Source organism: Chiloscyllium punctatum, chromosome 26 (assembly GCF_047496795.1).
Source record: "Chiloscyllium punctatum isolate Juve2018m chromosome 26, sChiPun1.3, whole genome shotgun sequence".
Lineage (NCBI taxonomy): Eukaryota > Metazoa > Chordata > Chondrichthyes > Orectolobiformes > Hemiscylliidae > Chiloscyllium > Chiloscyllium punctatum.
Genome location: NC_092764.1, coordinates 81,182,013 through 81,199,853, shown reverse-complemented (window position 1 = coordinate 81,199,853; position 17,841 = coordinate 81,182,013). Strand labels below are relative to the sequence as shown.

The 17,841-nt window shown below is 43.8% G+C and overlaps 1 protein-coding gene across 1 annotated transcript; it reads right to left on the bottom strand.

The window, feature by feature from the left end:
* Positions 1 to 1,060: 1,060 nt before the first annotated feature.
* Positions 1,061 to 17,313, bottom strand: LOC140496202 (adhesion G-protein coupled receptor G1-like). The gene is made up of 8 exons (XM_072595702.1): positions 17,197 to 17,313; positions 15,487 to 15,625; positions 9,563 to 9,706; positions 6,320 to 6,436; positions 6,168 to 6,210; positions 5,973 to 6,079; positions 2,562 to 2,680; positions 1,061 to 1,142 (listed from the first exon to the last, which is right to left on the bottom strand). The coding sequence occupies exons 1-8, from the start codon at positions 17,301 to 17,303 to the stop codon at positions 1,094 to 1,096; spliced, it is 825 nt and encodes a 274-aa protein (XP_072451803.1). The 5' UTR covers positions 17,304 to 17,313; the 3' UTR covers positions 1,061 to 1,093.
* Positions 17,314 to 17,841: the final 528 nt, after the last annotated feature.

Below are 17,841 nucleotides of genomic sequence, written 5' to 3'. Positions count from 1 at the left end.
GTTGCTGATAGTGCTGGATAGGTTTGTCCCATTGAGGCAAGGAAGGGATGGTCGGGTGAAGGAACTTTGGGTAAGAAGGGATGTGAAGCATCTAGTCAAGAGGAAGAAGAAAGCTTTCTTAAGGTTGAGGAGGCAAGGTTGAGGGCTCTCGAGGGTTACAAGGTGGCCAGGAAGGAACTGAAGAATGGACTTAGGACAGCGAGAAGGGGGCATAAAAATGGTTAAGTGGGTGGGATTAAGGAAAATCCTAAGGTTTTTATCACTGATGTGAGGAACAAGAGAACGGCCAGAGTGAGGGTCGGGCCAATCAGGGATAGTGGAGGGAACTTGTGCCTCGAGTCGGAGGCGGTAGTGAAGGTCCTTAATGAATAATTTGCTTCAGTACTCACTACTGAGAGGGACCTTGTCGTTTGTGAGGACAGCGTGAAACAGACTGATATGCTTGAACAGGTTGATGCTCGGAAGAAGGATGTGTTGAATGTATTCAGCCTGAAACTTTACATTCTGCCTTCTTGCCATGTGCTTTATTACTAGCTTTGTAAAATACCTCAGCAAGGTATTACAGACAGGGATAGCACTGGGTTTCAATGGTTTGATTTGATTAGATTCCCTACAATATGGAAACAGGCTCTTCAGCCCAGCAAGACAACACTGACCCAGACCCATTCACCCCTGACTTGGCAACTTAGCATGGCCAATTCACCTGACCTTCACATCGTTGGGATTGTGGGAGAAAACCAGTGTAACACTAAGATCGAGGAATGATTTATTTCCTGCTCTTTCTTCACCCACACTCCAAGCTGAGCAGTCATTAAGGTGAGATTGGAATCCATTGACAGTGATAAACAATTTAACAAAGGAAGACTGGCTTCAGAGACAAACCTGTCACTGGAAGAAGATATTCTGGAGGTTTGTTCCAATCATTCATGATGTAGGTATGACATAGAAATTACCAGGTCTGGTTACAAGGTTATGTTTGTGTCTCTTCATTAGCAGAAACTTTGGAAATTCTTCAGCTATTTGAAAAGTATTCCAGCCAAAGAATGTAATAGCACTCGAGAGGAAAAAGCCAGGATCATTTTGTTCAAATTGCTTAGAACCGGGAACGTCCTGTAGGTTTTCCTGAAGGCCACATCATCCTGCTGTTGAAGAAAGAGAATATAAATATTCAAAGGAAGCAAACCACTGACAGTATATTTCAGAGCCAATTGTCTTCATTCGCTTGACCTTGACCTGAGCTTGAAATACTGACACGCCTTTATTCATTATGGCCTTAAGATACAAGCTTCTGACAATAAAAACAACAATTGGGAGGGAACAAATTGGGTTAATCTGTGAGAGACAGGAATTTAGAATGATTATTTGTCGAGAGTTGAGTTTAATCTGAAATCCTGATTGTGAGGGGACAGGCCTACACCTTCAGGCTACATCCTGTACATTGTGGCAGGTTTGAGGCTGTGTCAGAGGTGAGCTGGGAATTCCAGCAAGTGCAGCACCCTTCACATTAACAGACCCTGCCTTGTCTCAAGGCAGCAATGGGGTTGGTAATGGACCTCACAAATACCCAAATCCAAGAGTATAAACCACCTTGGTCTAGCTCCCCAGCTGTGTTTCAGAAGAGGCCCAGGGGATCTTTTCTATTCACCTGAGAGGGCAGTGAGGCCTTTGATTTAATGCTTCATCTGAAAGACAGCCCCTCTGCCACTGCAGCACTTCATTGACACTTCACTGAGGTACCAGCCTCAATCAGGTGCTCAACTCTCCAGAATGAAACTTGAAACTACAACCATTCATTTGCCACAATTTCAACCTAAAACACTTTAACAAAGGCAACATTTCAATTGACACATCATCAAAAATCCAAAATACTCAGTCCCATAGGCCACGGGTGAACTGATTGAAGTCCCTCCCAGGAGGGGAGTAAAGTCAAGCATCAGCTCCTACGAAATGCTAAGACTCGGACGACAAGTCCATGAGAGGAGCTTTCATGAATAAATGAACAATTTGATAAATAAACCTAAAGATTAATGTTTTAGATTCTTTCAGTGTTTAGGTGCGAACATCCTGTATGGATTTTCCCCTCATACACCCTGTGAATCCATATTCTAATTACTTCTACCCAACCTGCAGGTTTCCATCTGCTCACATCAAAGAATTTCAGGCTGGGATTGCAAGGTTTGCAATATGGATCATCACATTGGAATGTTCACAGTGAAGTTCAGGAGTTGTTGGCAATTCAAGACAGCAACATTTGATTCAACATTGTCCCTTCTCCTCGTCAAAGGTTTATTAATAGGTGATCATTGCTTTGGCTTTGTTATTATACTGTTCATTGTGTGAAGAAATTCAAATAATCAAAGCATACACAAAAATCAAAGTAAAACGTGGAAAATAGTCACTTGATCCAATCAGTTTGTTTTAGCGTATGTACATGTAGCCTGTAATTGATTGAAAGAAATAACAATCCAGAATGAACAATGTGTAAATGTAAAACAGAATGGATTTGCAGCAGAAATACACTTCAAAAGGAGAATGACAGCCTTAAGAGCAGATTTTCTTACCTGATTGTCTCGTAGCAGTGAACTGTAATCACTATGAAAATGATAAAGGCGCCAACAATAATCATTGCAATAGAATGTGTCGATGAAGCAACTTCTGAGGCATCGTCACTGTGATAGTCCTTTGAGAAAGAAAATTCGAAATGTTATTACATCAAAGCACCATCAGGGATCCACAGCCACAGGTCCACCATATTTAAGGGCTGATCACAAAAATCCTGAAAGCCGTTAGAAATGTTCTAAAGGCACTTCCGCCAATTCATACCTTAACTCAAGGCTGAAAGAGGAAAGGTTGAAGAAATAACAGGAAAAAGGAAAACAAAAGGAAACATGAAATATGGACAAGATGAAAGAAGTCCAGTCTCCAGTACAACATGCCTCACTGGTGCAGAGGGAAATTTCTAATACTGGCTGTACCAGCCTTCAACTGCACAGTGGTTGCAGGTGCCCTTGTAATCCACGCTGCCTTTAGCTCCCAGAAGACAGTGTCCCATGGCAGTGAGCAGCTGGAGATGTATGTGGATTGTGCCATCTTGCAGAGTCTGTCAAACCAGCTTCGTTGCCAGTTGATGACCCTGTTTTCTTTTCACATCAGAATTGAGGCAGTTCAGCCTCAACCAACTATTCTGAATGTTCCTTAAGACTCCAGCTCCCACCCAGCTCCCATTCAATGTGCAGAAGAAACCGAGGTCTCAAGGTTCAGAGAAATATCTGTCAATCAAAATGGAGCAGCTGGACAAAACAGCGGAGTATTAGAAACCAGGATTGTTGAAGTCCTTTTTAATTAATTGTCTCTGTTCTATTCTGTTAAATCTACATCAAATGCCGCCTAAATTAAGGACATTGCATACACTGGAGAAAGAGTCAGTCAAACCAAAATGGACATGTAGAAATTCAAAACGAACCCTCAGAAACCACGATTTCTGCAAAGGTGACAAACAACTCCAACAATTCGGTCTGCTGTGTAATGGATTACACATTTCCAATCTCATCTACATCAATGATCATGACATGTTGTACTGTCGGAAAAATGATAGCTTACAGTGGCCTGTTCTGGGTGAGAGAAATGTGCACTGGTCATCTAGACTTTACTTTGGGATTCTCTCTTGCCTGATGCATTTGCAGACATCAAAATTTGTGCCGTGTTTTATTTTGGCGCTGTGTTGGCAAGGGGTTCTGGGAGAAAACTGCCTGCCCTTGGATCATTTGAACTTGAAGTGCCTCAACCTTGACTATTGCCAACTTGACTCTTTCCTCGGCTCATAAATGACAATGTCTGATCCCACAAGGATGGAGAGAGTCAGGTGAGTGAAATGGGTCACAGGAGTAATTGCAGTGATTTCAATGGCAGTGTAACAGAGTAACAGCAAAGGGAGCTGAAGGACACAGTGTGAAACAAATAACAAAGTGGCATCACAGAGCAAAGCAGATCAGCGATTCGCAGGGAAATGTTTCAGTTCAGTTACTGATAACTTCATTGTGATCAAGAAATCAGGTTGGAACAAATTAAGTTGAAATGGAAAGCCTGGAGGGAAGGGAATGGGAGCAGTGGGAATATAAAAGAATAGTGTGATATCAGCACAAGGGGAGGAGCAGATTCCAAGTAGCTGGGACTATTTTTCAAATAAGGCACAACCCTCCGTCTTTCTGGTAAGTTTATACACTGTGCAATGAAAAAGGCCATGGTGGGGCACCTCAGTTGTGTTGAGTACACACCCTGTAGCACGTGACAATCCAGGAAGCTTCTCGTGTTGGACAAGGTATTTTCTAGTGACCCTGTTCAGAATTGTGATGTCACTCCCCTGGAGCAGGTAGCACTTGAACCCAAGCCTCCTGCCTCAGGGGTAGGGACACTACCCACTGTATTATAGGAGCCCTCTTGTGCTGGACAATCACGTACACAGGAATTATCACCATCTGGAGCAGCTTGAGCTTCAGAGCGTGAACAGGAGCTGACATGCTGCAGTTTAATAATCCCCGAGCAGAGAGGGAATGAATGACTGCCTAAAGAGAACCAGGGAGGAGTCCCAATGCATCTTTCTCTTTGTTTGGAGGTGGGTTTGTGAACTGGTGATGGCAATGCTGTGAACACCTTGGTGACTCTGTTTAGGGAAACACCGATAAAATTCCGAATGATGACAGTGGAAGTGCAACCACTACTTAAGGGAATAATCATACATTACTGTAGCCACAGACACTAGGATGGTATGTTGCCTCCCTGTTATCTGGGTCAGCGATGTCACTGAGCAGCCAGGGACCACTCTAAGGGGAAAGAATGATAATGGGAGACTGGGCAGAAAAACAAGAACCCACAGGATCCAAGAGCACGGGACAAATTGAATCGGAGCTGTTCAATGATAGGACCAAAGGGCAATGGGCAACAGTGCTTTTGTGATTGGGAGGCTGTTTCAGTGGGGTTGTGTAAGGCTCTGTCCCTTACTTTACTTGGCAGGTATCAATGATGTAGGGACAGGATTCAGTTTGCAGATGTTATAAAAATGGATAGTTAGGAAGAAAGCTTCAGGCATTAGAGAGATTACCACTGAGCTGGGAGAAAACGCGATGGAGAGAAATGTAAGTAGGGAATTGGAAGAGGGCAAATGGGTGAAGGAAGAAATGATAAATGGTGGAATACTGAACGGTGCGAAGGAATAGAGAGACTGTGGAGCACATGTTCCCTGAGGTTACAAATTAGGTCGATCAGCTGCAAAGAAGGCCAATGGGATTGTTGATTAACCCACGGTGTAAAATATAGCAGCAGAGAGCATCAGCTCAATCTAGGGCAGACACTGGTGGAGTCCTGCACACAACACCATTTACAGGGTTACTGGAAGGATGTGGTCACAGACAAAATGTACACAGAGATTGACAAAGATATCACCAGGAATAAAGAACACAAGGACAGATTGGAGAGACCAGGCTTTTTTGGAACAGGGAAGGTTGAGGAGAAATTTAATTGAGATGGACAATGCAATAGGTGCTTGAGGCAGAGTGAGCCTGTTTCCCTTGGCAGAGAGATCATTAACCATGGAGTAGAAATTTAGATTAATTTGTGGATGAATAGAGGGCAGTTGAGGAGAAGATAGGGATCTGGAACTCACAACCGAAAAGTGTAATGGAGTCAAACCCTAATTATGTTCAAAAATGAAAATTGGATCTGCATGTAAATTGTTGTAATTTACAGAGCAGCTACTGGAAAGTGGGATTGATTTTGGATAGATCCCTCTCAGTATATACAGACGTGATGGACAGAATAGTCCCCATCTGTTCTTTCAGTGATCTATGTCTCTCTGTTTCCCTTTCATTCCACAATGAAATTGTATTCAAACCACAATGAGAGGACAGATTGATCACAGCATGCTGGAGATTTATTGTTCCAGAATAAAACACAGTATTTGATTGGATCATTCGTACCAGTAACACAGCGAAAGAGGTCAAGTGGTTGCACTTGCAGGTGATGTTGTGAAGCTGACTTTCTGTCGTACAGCCAGACTCACTCCAGATGCCATGACTTGTGCTCCCTACAATGAAAAGTTAGAAAATCAGAGGTGAGCCATTACTCCTTAATTCTAGACCTAACAAATTTTGTTTTATCAAATGTTAACTCACCTTTTCTGAAATCCCAAAAGGCACATTTTCCACTTGAGTTAGTCTAAAATGGCATCATATGATTTACATCATAAAGGACTCTCATTCACTTAAATAATTTATTTATTCAGGTGCACAACGATGAATACATGAATGTTTGTTATTTCCCTTACCGGCAAGGTTGTGTTCTGGAAGACAATGATCACTGGGTCTGTGAGGTTTTCAATGTTGACATTGACCACTTCTATTCCACTTACTAGATTGTTTAACACAGTGCTGTTATTGTCACTCTGGAGACAAAGAACATCAAGAGTATTGTATACTTAAGGACTGTGTGTACTTTTTACAGATGGGACTGTGTATTTTAAACAGGATTAAATTTGAATAAATTCATATTTACAACCCTTTTTGCAGAGACTTGGCCTTATTGGTATTTCAGTAAGTGAGGCAAAATAAGAAGCATTTGTGAATGGTTTGAGTGTGCAGCCAGCATGAAACTGCCCACCCAAACAAGACAGAGGCAGCTTAGTTTTGTAGAAACATGTTTGGATTCATTTGTCAGAATGTCCTCACTAACATATGGGCAGCACGGTGGCACAGTGGTTAGCACTGCTGCCTCAGAGTGCCTGAGACCCGGGTTCAATTCCTGCCTCAGGTGACTGACTGTGTGGAGTTTGCACGTTCTCCCCGTGTCTACATGGGTTTGCTCTGGGTGCTCCGGTTTCCTCCCACAGTCCAAAAATGTGCAGGCTAGGTGAATTGGCCATGTTAAATTGCCCGCAGTGTTAGGTGCAGCGGTAAATATAGGGGAATGGGTCTGGGTGGGTGCGCTTCAGCGGGTTGGTATGAACGTTGGGCCGAAGGGTCTGTTTCCACACTGTAAGTTATCTAAAAACATTCCAAAAGGCTGATTAAAACTGAATCCTCATATGTTCTTTACAACTTTGAACACATTGTTTTTGATCCGACATTTGAAGTAAGAATCCCTTCCTGTAATGAGAGGCTGTTCATCCGGGATGCTGAATATTAGAAATAGAAAAGTTCATGTTGTGTGGATGGAAGTAATCTCCTGATCTCTGTACTGGAAAGGAACACTTTGTCTGTGATTGCCGATGTTCCAGTTTACCTGACATCAAGTTAAAACAGGAAATGGTTTTGCAATCCATGGATTTTCCGATGGTTGTAGCACCTTCACTTCCATTTCAGTATTTACTCCAGGTCTCCCAATGTCAGCTATTTTCCCAGCTCGTTAAAGCTGTTCCAACCCATACTGCCCAATTCTTTTACAATGACAGAGTACTTCCCGGGATATTGAGAGATTGGGAGAATTGGTGAGTATGAACTGGCCAGAGTAGAAAATTACTGAATGAAAATGGAGCATATAAGGACAACTAATGTTTGAAAAGTCAAAGTGATGCAAAAGATGAAATAAACAAAAACTGAAAGTATTGTTCCTGTTGGTTCCTTTGTTATTTTTATTTGCTGGAGACTGGTATTCTGGAAGAAACACCAAGCTATTGATGGATCAAGATACTGAGTACTTTGTGTCCATTTTCACACAAGAGGAAGCAGACAAAACACCAGGAATAAACAGTAAACCTATTAACTAGGAGCAGGAGTAGGTAACTCAGCCCCTCAAGCCTATTTTGCCGTTCAAATGATCATTGCTGATTTAATCTCTGCCTCAACTCCACTATCCTGCCCTCTCCCCATAACCCTCTAACCCAGCATTAATTAAACAGCTGTTTCTCTCCTCCTCAAAGTTATTCAGTCTCCCATGTCCACTGCATTCTGGAATAGAGAATCTCATAGATTCATGACCCTTTGAGAGAACAATGGATGAATGAAGGGATTGGGTTTCTCGTCAAGAATACAAAAGCATTATACGTCAGATGTAGACAACTGGGATCAAATGATTCTTATGAAGAGTATAAAGAGGGTAGGAGCATTCTGAAGAGGGAGATCAGGAGGTCAGAGAGGGGATATGAGAGCCTTGGCAGATAAGGTTCAGGAGTCTCTAAAAACATGAACAGGAAAAGAGGAGCTCGAGAGAGAATCGGGTCCCTTACAGATCAATGAGGTTCTCTCTGTGTTAGGACATGGGAGAGATACAAAATAAATACTACGTGTCAATCTTTTAATGTGGAGAAAAAAGATGGTGGCGAGGGAACTCTGGGTAAATAAATATTGATTGTTGAAAACAGTTCACATTGCAGAAGAGGAAGTGTTGAATGTCTGAGTAAACATAACGTTAAATAAATCTCCAGGACCTGATCAAATGTATCCCAGAATGCTGTGGGAAGTGACGGAAGAAATTGTGGAGCCCATTCAGAAATATTTGACTCATCTGTCATCACAGGTGAGTTGCCAGAGGATTAATGTTGTGCCTTTATTTAAGAAAATTGTTTGGAGAATTGTGTTCAAGAGTCAGGAGGTCATGATGCAGCTATGTAAGACATTGATTAGGCCACACGTTGGATTTTGTGTTCATTTCTGGTCGTCAGTCCAAAGGAAGGATTGGAGGCTTCAGAAAGAAGAGTTTACAAGGATGCTGTCTGGATGAGAGGGCATGAGCTATAAGGAGAGGTGAGTAAAACTCGGAACGGAGGAGCTGAGGGGAGACTTAGTCGAAATGTACAAAATTAATGAGATGAATAGCTAGGTTGACATCACTGTCCTTCTGAGCAGTTTGTGCTCTCAAACCCAGTGTTCTCCTGCTATAACTTCAATACAGCGCAGAACTAAAAACTACTTAACAAGTTTTGTAAATTGAAGGGTCAAATGTGATGTTCGTACAGGCACACAAGCCCCCATACAAGAGGCAAAATACAGTTAAGTCACAGTCTAAATGATTCATGTAATTTAGCAGCTTTTCCTTTGAGTGACAGAGTGAGTGCTGAAGCTGTGTTCTCTCCTGTTTTCAAGTGTGGTCGAGGTCAGTGAATGTATCTTCAAAAGGCCATTTCCCCCGAACCACACCACTCTTACCACACGCTGCTCAATGAACCACAGCCATATCACCCAGCAGTCCCTGGGGACTGGGACTCAGACCAAACATCCAGATACTGCACCTTGTTCTCATGCAGAACCCAGTGAGGCCAGACCCTCACCCAGTTCCTGCTGCTTCCGCAAAACTCCAGCTACTGGGTATAGCAGCCCCATCACACGACACGGTACAATACAATCACTGGGACATTTCTCTCTCTCGTTGGAAAATGTTGACCATGAGATTATGAAGCAGCGTGTATGAGCACAAACCTGCTGTCCTTTCTTGCATCCCAGTCCGAGGCACAGCACTACATTTCATGTTGTTAACTTCATAAATGTAGCGATTACTTGATATAATATTACCCTATTGTTATTTTTCAACTGAATTAACTTGCATCATACTTCAATGTTGATTCTGAGTACGTTACCTGGAAAAGTTTTGTATTTCCATAGATAATAAAAATGATTCTCGATATCAGAGCATTTGTCTGTTCCTTAACCTTGTCCAGAAGTGTTGGAGGCAATTCAATTTCAACCTTTCGGGCTAAGCTTGAGATATTTTTCTGCTGGATCTGTTTGAATGAAACAAGGTGAATCAATTGTTTATCATGAGCCCAGCTGGTGATAATACTGAACCAGTTAGATTCCAGAGTGAAACCTGACTTGATTGACTGTAAAGTTTATTTTTCCAGTTTGGGTACCATGGTGATCAGTCACTGAACATATTCATAAGAGGATTCTCATATTCTTTTAACTAAGAGCAGAAGTTTAGCATACAAACTGGAATAACCAACAACATGATATAAGTGAGACGTTTTGGAAGTATTCAATCATAAACAGCAAAAAGAACCATGAACCCATTTCCACAATAGTATCTCTCAAACAGACTTGACCCCCTGTGAACTATCGCTCCGGTCAATTTCTTACTCAACTGACCATCTCACCAGGGTGACATTTACACATTCACCTGTGATCTTTTCTCCTCATTACTGCCTTTTCTGAGATACCCAGACACTGACAGACTAAGAAATGCTAAGGGTTTTTTTCTGCTCTGTCTACCTGTACTGCTGAAACAGCTTATGACATCTTGTTCGCTCTGATGGTCTGGGGACTGCCAAAATTAAACTACTCTTTTACTGGTATGTATTCTTTTCTTTCAAACCTCTCCCTACCCTCTCTCCAACTGTCTCTCAGTCTGTCATGAATCTTAAATTGGTAAACACTCCAAGTGGCTCACCTTTCTAACTTGGAAGTATTTCACCATTACCTCATTATAACTGGGTCAAAATCCTGGAGCTCCCTCCCAATACCATTGTGGGTCTACCTCCAGCACAGGGACTGCAGCAGTTCAAGAAGGCATCTCACAACCACCTTTTCATGGGCAACTCGGGATGGGCAATAAACACTGACCCAGTCAGTGACACCCACATCCAATGGGGGGGAAAAGAAACAAAGAAACATTGTCCAATAGTCTTTCCATCAGGTGACATGCTTGGGTGTTTAGCTTAAGCACATCATTTCATTGAAAGGTAGTTTTGATCCAATGCTTCACAGAAAAATTTTTCACAGAACTGAAAATCCATTTACCTTGAGAGTCCAAGATCCCTGATAATAGCATATTGGGAGCCTTTATCACAGTCTGTACTCTGAAATATCAGGAACAATATGCTGAAGGAAAATAGGTGGAAAGGCAGCTTGTCAGAGGGAGATCAACAGTTTATACAGAAATACTGATAGGTTCAGTGAGTGGACACAAAGTTGGTAAATGGAGCAGAATGTGAGAAAATGCAAAGCTGTTCATTTTGGAAGGGAAACCAAAACAATGTCATTTAAATAGAGAAACCCTGCAGAAAGCTGCAACACAAGGGGACTTGGGGAAACTTGTGCACAAAACACAACAAGCCCACTCACAGGTGCAGTAGGTATTCAGGAAGTCTAATACAATGTTGGCCCTGATTTCAATGGGGTTGGAATATAAGCATAGGGAAGTCTTACTGCAACTGAACAAGGTGCTAGTGAGACCACATCTGTAGTATTTTGGTCCCCTTATTTAAGGAAAGATTACATTCCAATGTAATCTGAGGAAGTTCAGAGAAGGGTCACTAGAATACACTTTAGGGGCTTGACAGTGTAAATGCTGAGAGAGTATTTCACCTCATGGGAGAGTCTAGGACCAGCAAGCATAGTCTCAGAATAAAGGGGATCTTCTAGGAGAAAGTGAGGACTGCAGATGCTGGAGGTCAGAACTGAAAATGTGTTGCTGGAAAAGCGCAGCAGGTCAGGCAGCATCCAAGAAGCAGGAGAAGTGACGTTTCGGGCATGAGCCCTTCTTCAAGAATGAGGAAAGTTTGCCAAGCGGGTTAAGATAAAAGGTTGGGAGGAGGGACTTGGGGGAGGGGTGTTGGAAATGTGATAGGTGGAAGGAGGTTAAGGTGAGGGTGATAGGCCGGAGTGGGGGTGTCAGCGTAGAGGTTAGGAAGAAGATTGCAGGTTAGGAAGGTGGTGCTGAGTTCGAGGGTTGGGAGTGAGACAAGGTGGGGGAGGGGAAATGAGGAAACTGGAGAAATCTGAGTTCATCCCTTGTGGTTGGAGGGTTCCTAGGCAGAAGATGAGGCACTCTTCCTTCAGCCGTCGTGTTGCTATGGTCTGGCGATGGAGGAGTCCAAGGACCTGCATGTCCTTGGTGGAGTGGGAGGGGGAGTTGAAGTGTTGAGCCACGGGGTGGTTGGGTTGGTTGGTCTGGGTGTCCCAGAGGTGTTCTCTGAAACGTTCCGCAAGTAGGCAGCCTGTCTCCCCAATAAGAGGAGGCTACATCTGGTGCAGCAGATGCAGTAAATGATGTGTGTGGAGATGCAGGTGAATTTGTGGCGGATATGGAAGGATCCCTTGGGGCCTTGGAGGAAAGTAAGGGGGGAGGTGTAGGCGCAAGTTTTGCATTTCTTGCGATTGCAGGGGAAGGTGCCGGAAGTGGAGGTTGGGTTGGTGGGGGGTGTGGACCTGACGAGGGAGTCACGGAGGGAGTGGTCTTTTCGGAACGCTGATAGGGGTGGGGAGAGAAATATATCCCTGGTGGTGGGGTCCGTTTGGATGTGGCAGAAATGACGACGGGATGATATGATGTATATGGAGGTTGGTGGGGTGGTAGGTGAGTACCAGTGGGATTCTGTCCTGGTGGCGATTGGAGGGGCAGGGCTCAAGGGCGGAGGAGCAGGAAGTGGAGGAGATGCAGTGGAGAACATCGTCGACCACGTCTGGGGAGGAATTGCGGTCTTTGAAGAAGGAGGCCATCAGGGCTGTTCGATATTGGAACTGGTCCTCCTGGGAGCAGATGTGGTGGAGACGAACGAATTGGGAATATGGGATGGTGTTTTTACAGGGGGCAGGGTGGGAGGGGGTGTAGTCTAGGTAGCTGTGGGAGTCGGTTGGTTTATAGTAAATGTCCGTGTTGATTTGGTTGCCCGAGATAGAAATGGAGAGGTCTAAGAAGGTGAGGGAGGAGTCTGAGACGGTCCAGGTAAGTTTGAGGTTGGGGTAGAAGGTGTTGGTAAGGTGGATGAACTGTTTAACCTTCTCGTGGGAGCACGAGGCATCGTCAATACAGTCATCGATGTAGTGGAGGAAAAGATGGGGGGTGGTGCCACCACCGTCAGGGGTTATGTGGAAGGTGGCCATGGGGAATGTCGGCTCAGCTATTATCCTATTGAATGGCAGAGGAGCCTCGAGGGGCCAACCAGCCTCCTCCTGTTCCCATTTCTTATGGCCTTATGGAATTCTGGGAGGTAACTGGCATCTTCCTTGAGAAACAGCTTCCCTTCCCCTGTAAATACAGTCCCTTCCTCTCTGGGTTATTCACTGATAGGAGTGACCATATTAAAGTAAGCTGTTAGTTGTCTGCCAGTGTCCTGCTGAGAGTTGTAACAATAACTGCAGCAATCCGTTAGGTTCGGATGGAGATCTACCTGGGATACAGTATAAAGCAAACAAATCCGAATGCTGGAAATCAAAAATAATAAAAGGAAATGCTGGAAATACACAACAGGTCAGGCAGCATCTGTGGAGAGAGAAGTGGAGTTACATTTTAGGTTGGAAACCTTTTGTCACAATTCTAAACAAAGTCAGAGATACAACAGGCTTTAAGCAACACGGGCAGGAGAATGGGAAGATCTGTGATGGGGCCAGGCAAAAGGACTCTCCCTGTCTTTTCACACAGCAGCTGTTAGTGAGGATTCAGCCATTTCCCATCTGTACTCCTGGTCGAGACTCATCTTTTGTTTCTTTCTTTGTTCCATTCTCATCTTCTTTTGCCTTGTACCATCGTCTCTCTTATTATTCAATCACTGCTGCCTTTCACCTTGTCACCAAAGAAGGTACTTTCAGTGTGAGGTACAAATTGGTACTTGGGACTCTGCAGTGGTCACCCTCATCAATACTGTCATGGACAGATGGTTTTGGGACTTTCCTATAACTTATCTGTGACTTTGAGGATTGCCAGGCTATTTCAGAGGGCAGCTAACATCAAAACATATCAGTTAGGAGCAGGAGGACACTATGAGACTCCCCCCCACTCCTTCATCTGAACTTCAGCAAAAACCATCCTATCCTCATCAATCTCTCCTCATGTGTCAGTCCCGCCATCCCTACACTCGGCCTGGTAAACCTTCACTGCACTCCCTCGAGAGCAAGTGTATCCTTCCTCAGAAAAGGAGACCAAAACTGCAACAATATTCTCGGTATGGCCTCACCATGGCCCTGTACAAGAGTCGCATGTAGTGCAGACCAGGTAAACACAGCAGATTTTATTCCCAAAAGGGGATTCGGGGATTTCAATATCTAACTCTAATAGACTTACCCTGTGTTCCAGGGTTCTGAACCTTTCCCACCCAGGGCACTTGTACAAGGCTGAAAAGTTTTTGTGGCCATTCAATGAGAATGGGAGATGTGAGGGCCATTGGAGCTGGGGAAGACCGATAGAGCAGGGGAGGGGAAAAACTTTTAAATGAAGGGGGAAACGTTGAAAAATGGAGGCATGTGGGACTGTAAGAACAAGAGGTATAGGTCAGAGAGGTTTGAGGAAATCTCATGGTTTTCAAACAGTGTGGAAGGTTGGCCAACGTCAGTGCTGCACGAGCCAAGCCTCAAAGTTGAATCTTTAAGGCCACGCACACAGATTGAGGAAATGGAAGAATGTAAAGCTGCATCATTCTGTCAGAGCATTTGCAAACCCACTTTAGAAAGCTTTACTGTATTCCCTTCTCCCACATGGACGTACAGTACTTCACCTCCCCTTCAATCCATCCCCGCAGTTCACCACAATTTCTCCCCCGGTAGTGAGTTCCACATTCTCTTGGAGTAAACAGGACTCCAAGAGTGATCTAACCAAGATTTGAGATAAGTTTTGCATAATTTCCTTCCTTTTCAGTCTATTCATCAAGATTTGAACTGAAGCACGATGATTTTTTTATTCTGAGCTTAAAAACCTGCATTTTTACAGAATCCCTACATTGTGGGAGCAGGCCATTTGGCCCATCAAGTTCATACCGACCGTCCAATGAGCATCTCACCCAGACCCACACACCGACATTTCCCATGGCTAACCAACCTAGCCTGTACACCCCAGGACACTATCACTGTCAATCCATGCAACCTGCATATCTTTGGACTGTGGGAGGAAACCTGAGCATCTGCAGGAAACGCACACAGACACGGGGAGAATCTGCAAACTCCACACTGACAGCCACCCAAAGGTGGGATTGAATCCAAGCCCATGACGCTGTGGGGTAGCAGTACTATCCATCAAACCACCATGCCACCCTAATTAACTGTGTACTGCTGCTGAGATCCTTTTGTTACTGTCCTCAAATTAAATTCTTGTTTTTCAAGTAAGAGATGATGTCTTCAAACCAAAATGTGTATCACATGTTTATACGTATTGATATTTGTTTGTAAACATTATGCACATTCTGCAATTATTAGATTTCTGATCATTTGTGGTAATCCCCATCTTTATTGGTTTCATCCATAAATTTACAATGCTTTTCAATTCCAAACTCTAATTGAATAATAAAAATTATCAACAATTATGATATATCTCCTGATGCCAAATTCAAGAGCACCTTTGGAGAGGCTCAGGATCGGATTCAGTATGACCCTGAGGTAGTTCACAAACATTGAGTGGAATTAAATAAGTCTAGAATACAGTATCAATGTGAATTCACAGGAAGGGTTAACTTCAGTTTAAAATAACTACACTGAAAGATTCTCAAGCCTCTCACAACATTTTCTCGAAAAATGGTGTTAGTTTCCAACACATGATAGTCATTGCTAACAATGCCCAGCTAAACACAACACTCACCAAATCTGCTGGAGGAAAGCGAAGTCCTGGGAACTTTTCGGCTTCTATTTTTTGAATGTGAGCAAAGTAATTTGGCGTTGAGAAGGATTGATTTCCTCCTTCAATTTCTATCTCTGCGAGTATTCTCTCCAGTGTTGTACTACAACAGAAACGCAATTTAATAAAAGCAGAAAGTGCTGGAAATATTCAGCCTGGCAACATCTGTGCAGTGAGCAACATGTACGTGGCTCCACAATAAAACATAAAGGGGTCAACCCCACAAGCTCATAACCAGAGGGACCTTGTTGATGACACATGTAGGATTTTCCAGGGGAAATGCTGGAAAGTACTTTAATAAATTCAGGAAAACATACCGTGGATTATTAAGTAAATGATGAAATGAAGCAAGATATATTTCTCAAACTGTGAGTCTGGGGGTGCTCAGAGTCTGGCAGCCAGCATTGCCAGGGACTGGGCATGTGTGTCAGGCACTAACCATTTTAATCACGGATTAGTGCGATCAATCAGGGAGCGTTAAACAGACAAAAAAGGAGCTTTAAAAAGGTCAACATGTAAAGAAATTCTTCCATCTTCTCGTGATATTGCAAATGCCCCCATTCCATCAGCAATGTTAACAGACCTGCTCACCACTGCCAACATGGAACCTGACCTCGATGGGTGGAAATTATCCTGAACCAGGATCTGAACCAGGAACATAGGGAAAGAAGAGAAATACCCAACACGTGACAAAAGGTAAGCACCTGACCCCCACGCAACATTCACATGAACGCTTGTTTGTAGATGTTTAATTTAATCACTGGGCTTAAACTGCAACTGTACATTAATTGGAGGTGAAAATTAGACGGTGACTATAACAGACAGCTGATTAGCAACAAGTTTGCCACCCAGGTAAATAGTGCTGTGAAGAAGGCATATGGTGTACTGGGCTTTATTGGTAGAGGAATTGAGTTCCAGAGTCCTGAGGTCATGTTGCAGTTGTATAAGACTCTGGTGCGGCCTTATCTGGAGTGTTGTGTACAGTTTTGGTCGCCATACTATAGGAAGGATGTGGAGGCACTGGAACGGGTGCAGAGGAGGTTTACCAGGATGTTGCCTGGCATGGTAGGAAGATCATATGAGGAGAGGCTGAGGCACTTAGGGCTGTTCTCATTGGAGAAAAGAAGGTTTAGGGGAGATTTGATAGAGGTGTACAAGATGATTAGGGGTTTAGATAGGGTTGACAGTGAGAACCTTTTTCCGCGTATGGAGTCAGCTGTTACTAGGGGACACAGCTTTAAATTAAGGGGTGGTAGGTATAGGACAGATGTTAGGGGTAGATTCTTTACTCAGCGGGTTGAGAGTTCATGGAATGCCCTTCCAGTATCAGTGGTGGACTCTCCCTCTTTATGGTCATTCAAACGGGCATTGGATAAGCATATGGAGGTTATTGGGCTAGCGTAGGTTAGGTAGGCTTCGGTCGGCGCAACATCGAGGGCCGAAGGGCCTGTACTGCGCTGTATTTTTCTATGTTCTATGTAAGTTGAAAATCACAGATCTCCTGCAGTGCCACATGGCCCATTGAGTCTGCACCAACCAGACAGTCAGCCAAGGCTGGAGTTGAACTGAGATAACTGGTGCTGGGAGGCAGCAGTGCTAACCACAGTGTGACCAATCAATCCCACAGATTCTGTTCTCAGATGAACATCACATTTTATGAGCACTGATACCTACCTGTCAGGAATGACACAATCACATTGCGCTACGAATTTGTTCACTGAATCAGAGTTGTTCATATTTTTCTCCCGGGAAAGCAGTTGCTGCATCATGTCGCGGCACATTTGATTGGGATCCAAAGTCTGGGGAGTGGGATTGTTACCTGCACCATGACGGAATATGAAGGAAACAAAATATAAACAAGTAAAATGGTTTGAACTTTATCAGGAGTAATACAGGAAATAACAAGAAACTACCCAAAACTCACAACTAGAATTGGGGAATTGGAAACCTTTGTTCAGATGTTTCTTTGAAAGGAGGAGAGGGTGTTTAGTCATAAGCCCGTGGGTAATGTAAGAAAGGGCTCTTTTTTTATTTATGCATGTAGGGATATAGGCGTTGCTGGTTGGCCGGCATTTATTGCCCGTCCCAGCTGCCCTTGAGAATGTGTGGGTGAGCTGTCTTCTTGAACCAGTCCACCTGCTGTGGGTTGACCCCCAATGCCATTAGGGAGGGAATTCCAGGATTTTGACCCAGCGATGGTGAAGGAATGGCGATATATTCCCAAGTCACGATGGTGAGTGGCTTGGTGAGAAATATGCAGGTGGTAGTGTTCCCATGTCTGTGCTGCCCTTGTCCTTCTAGATGGCTGTGGTTGTGGGT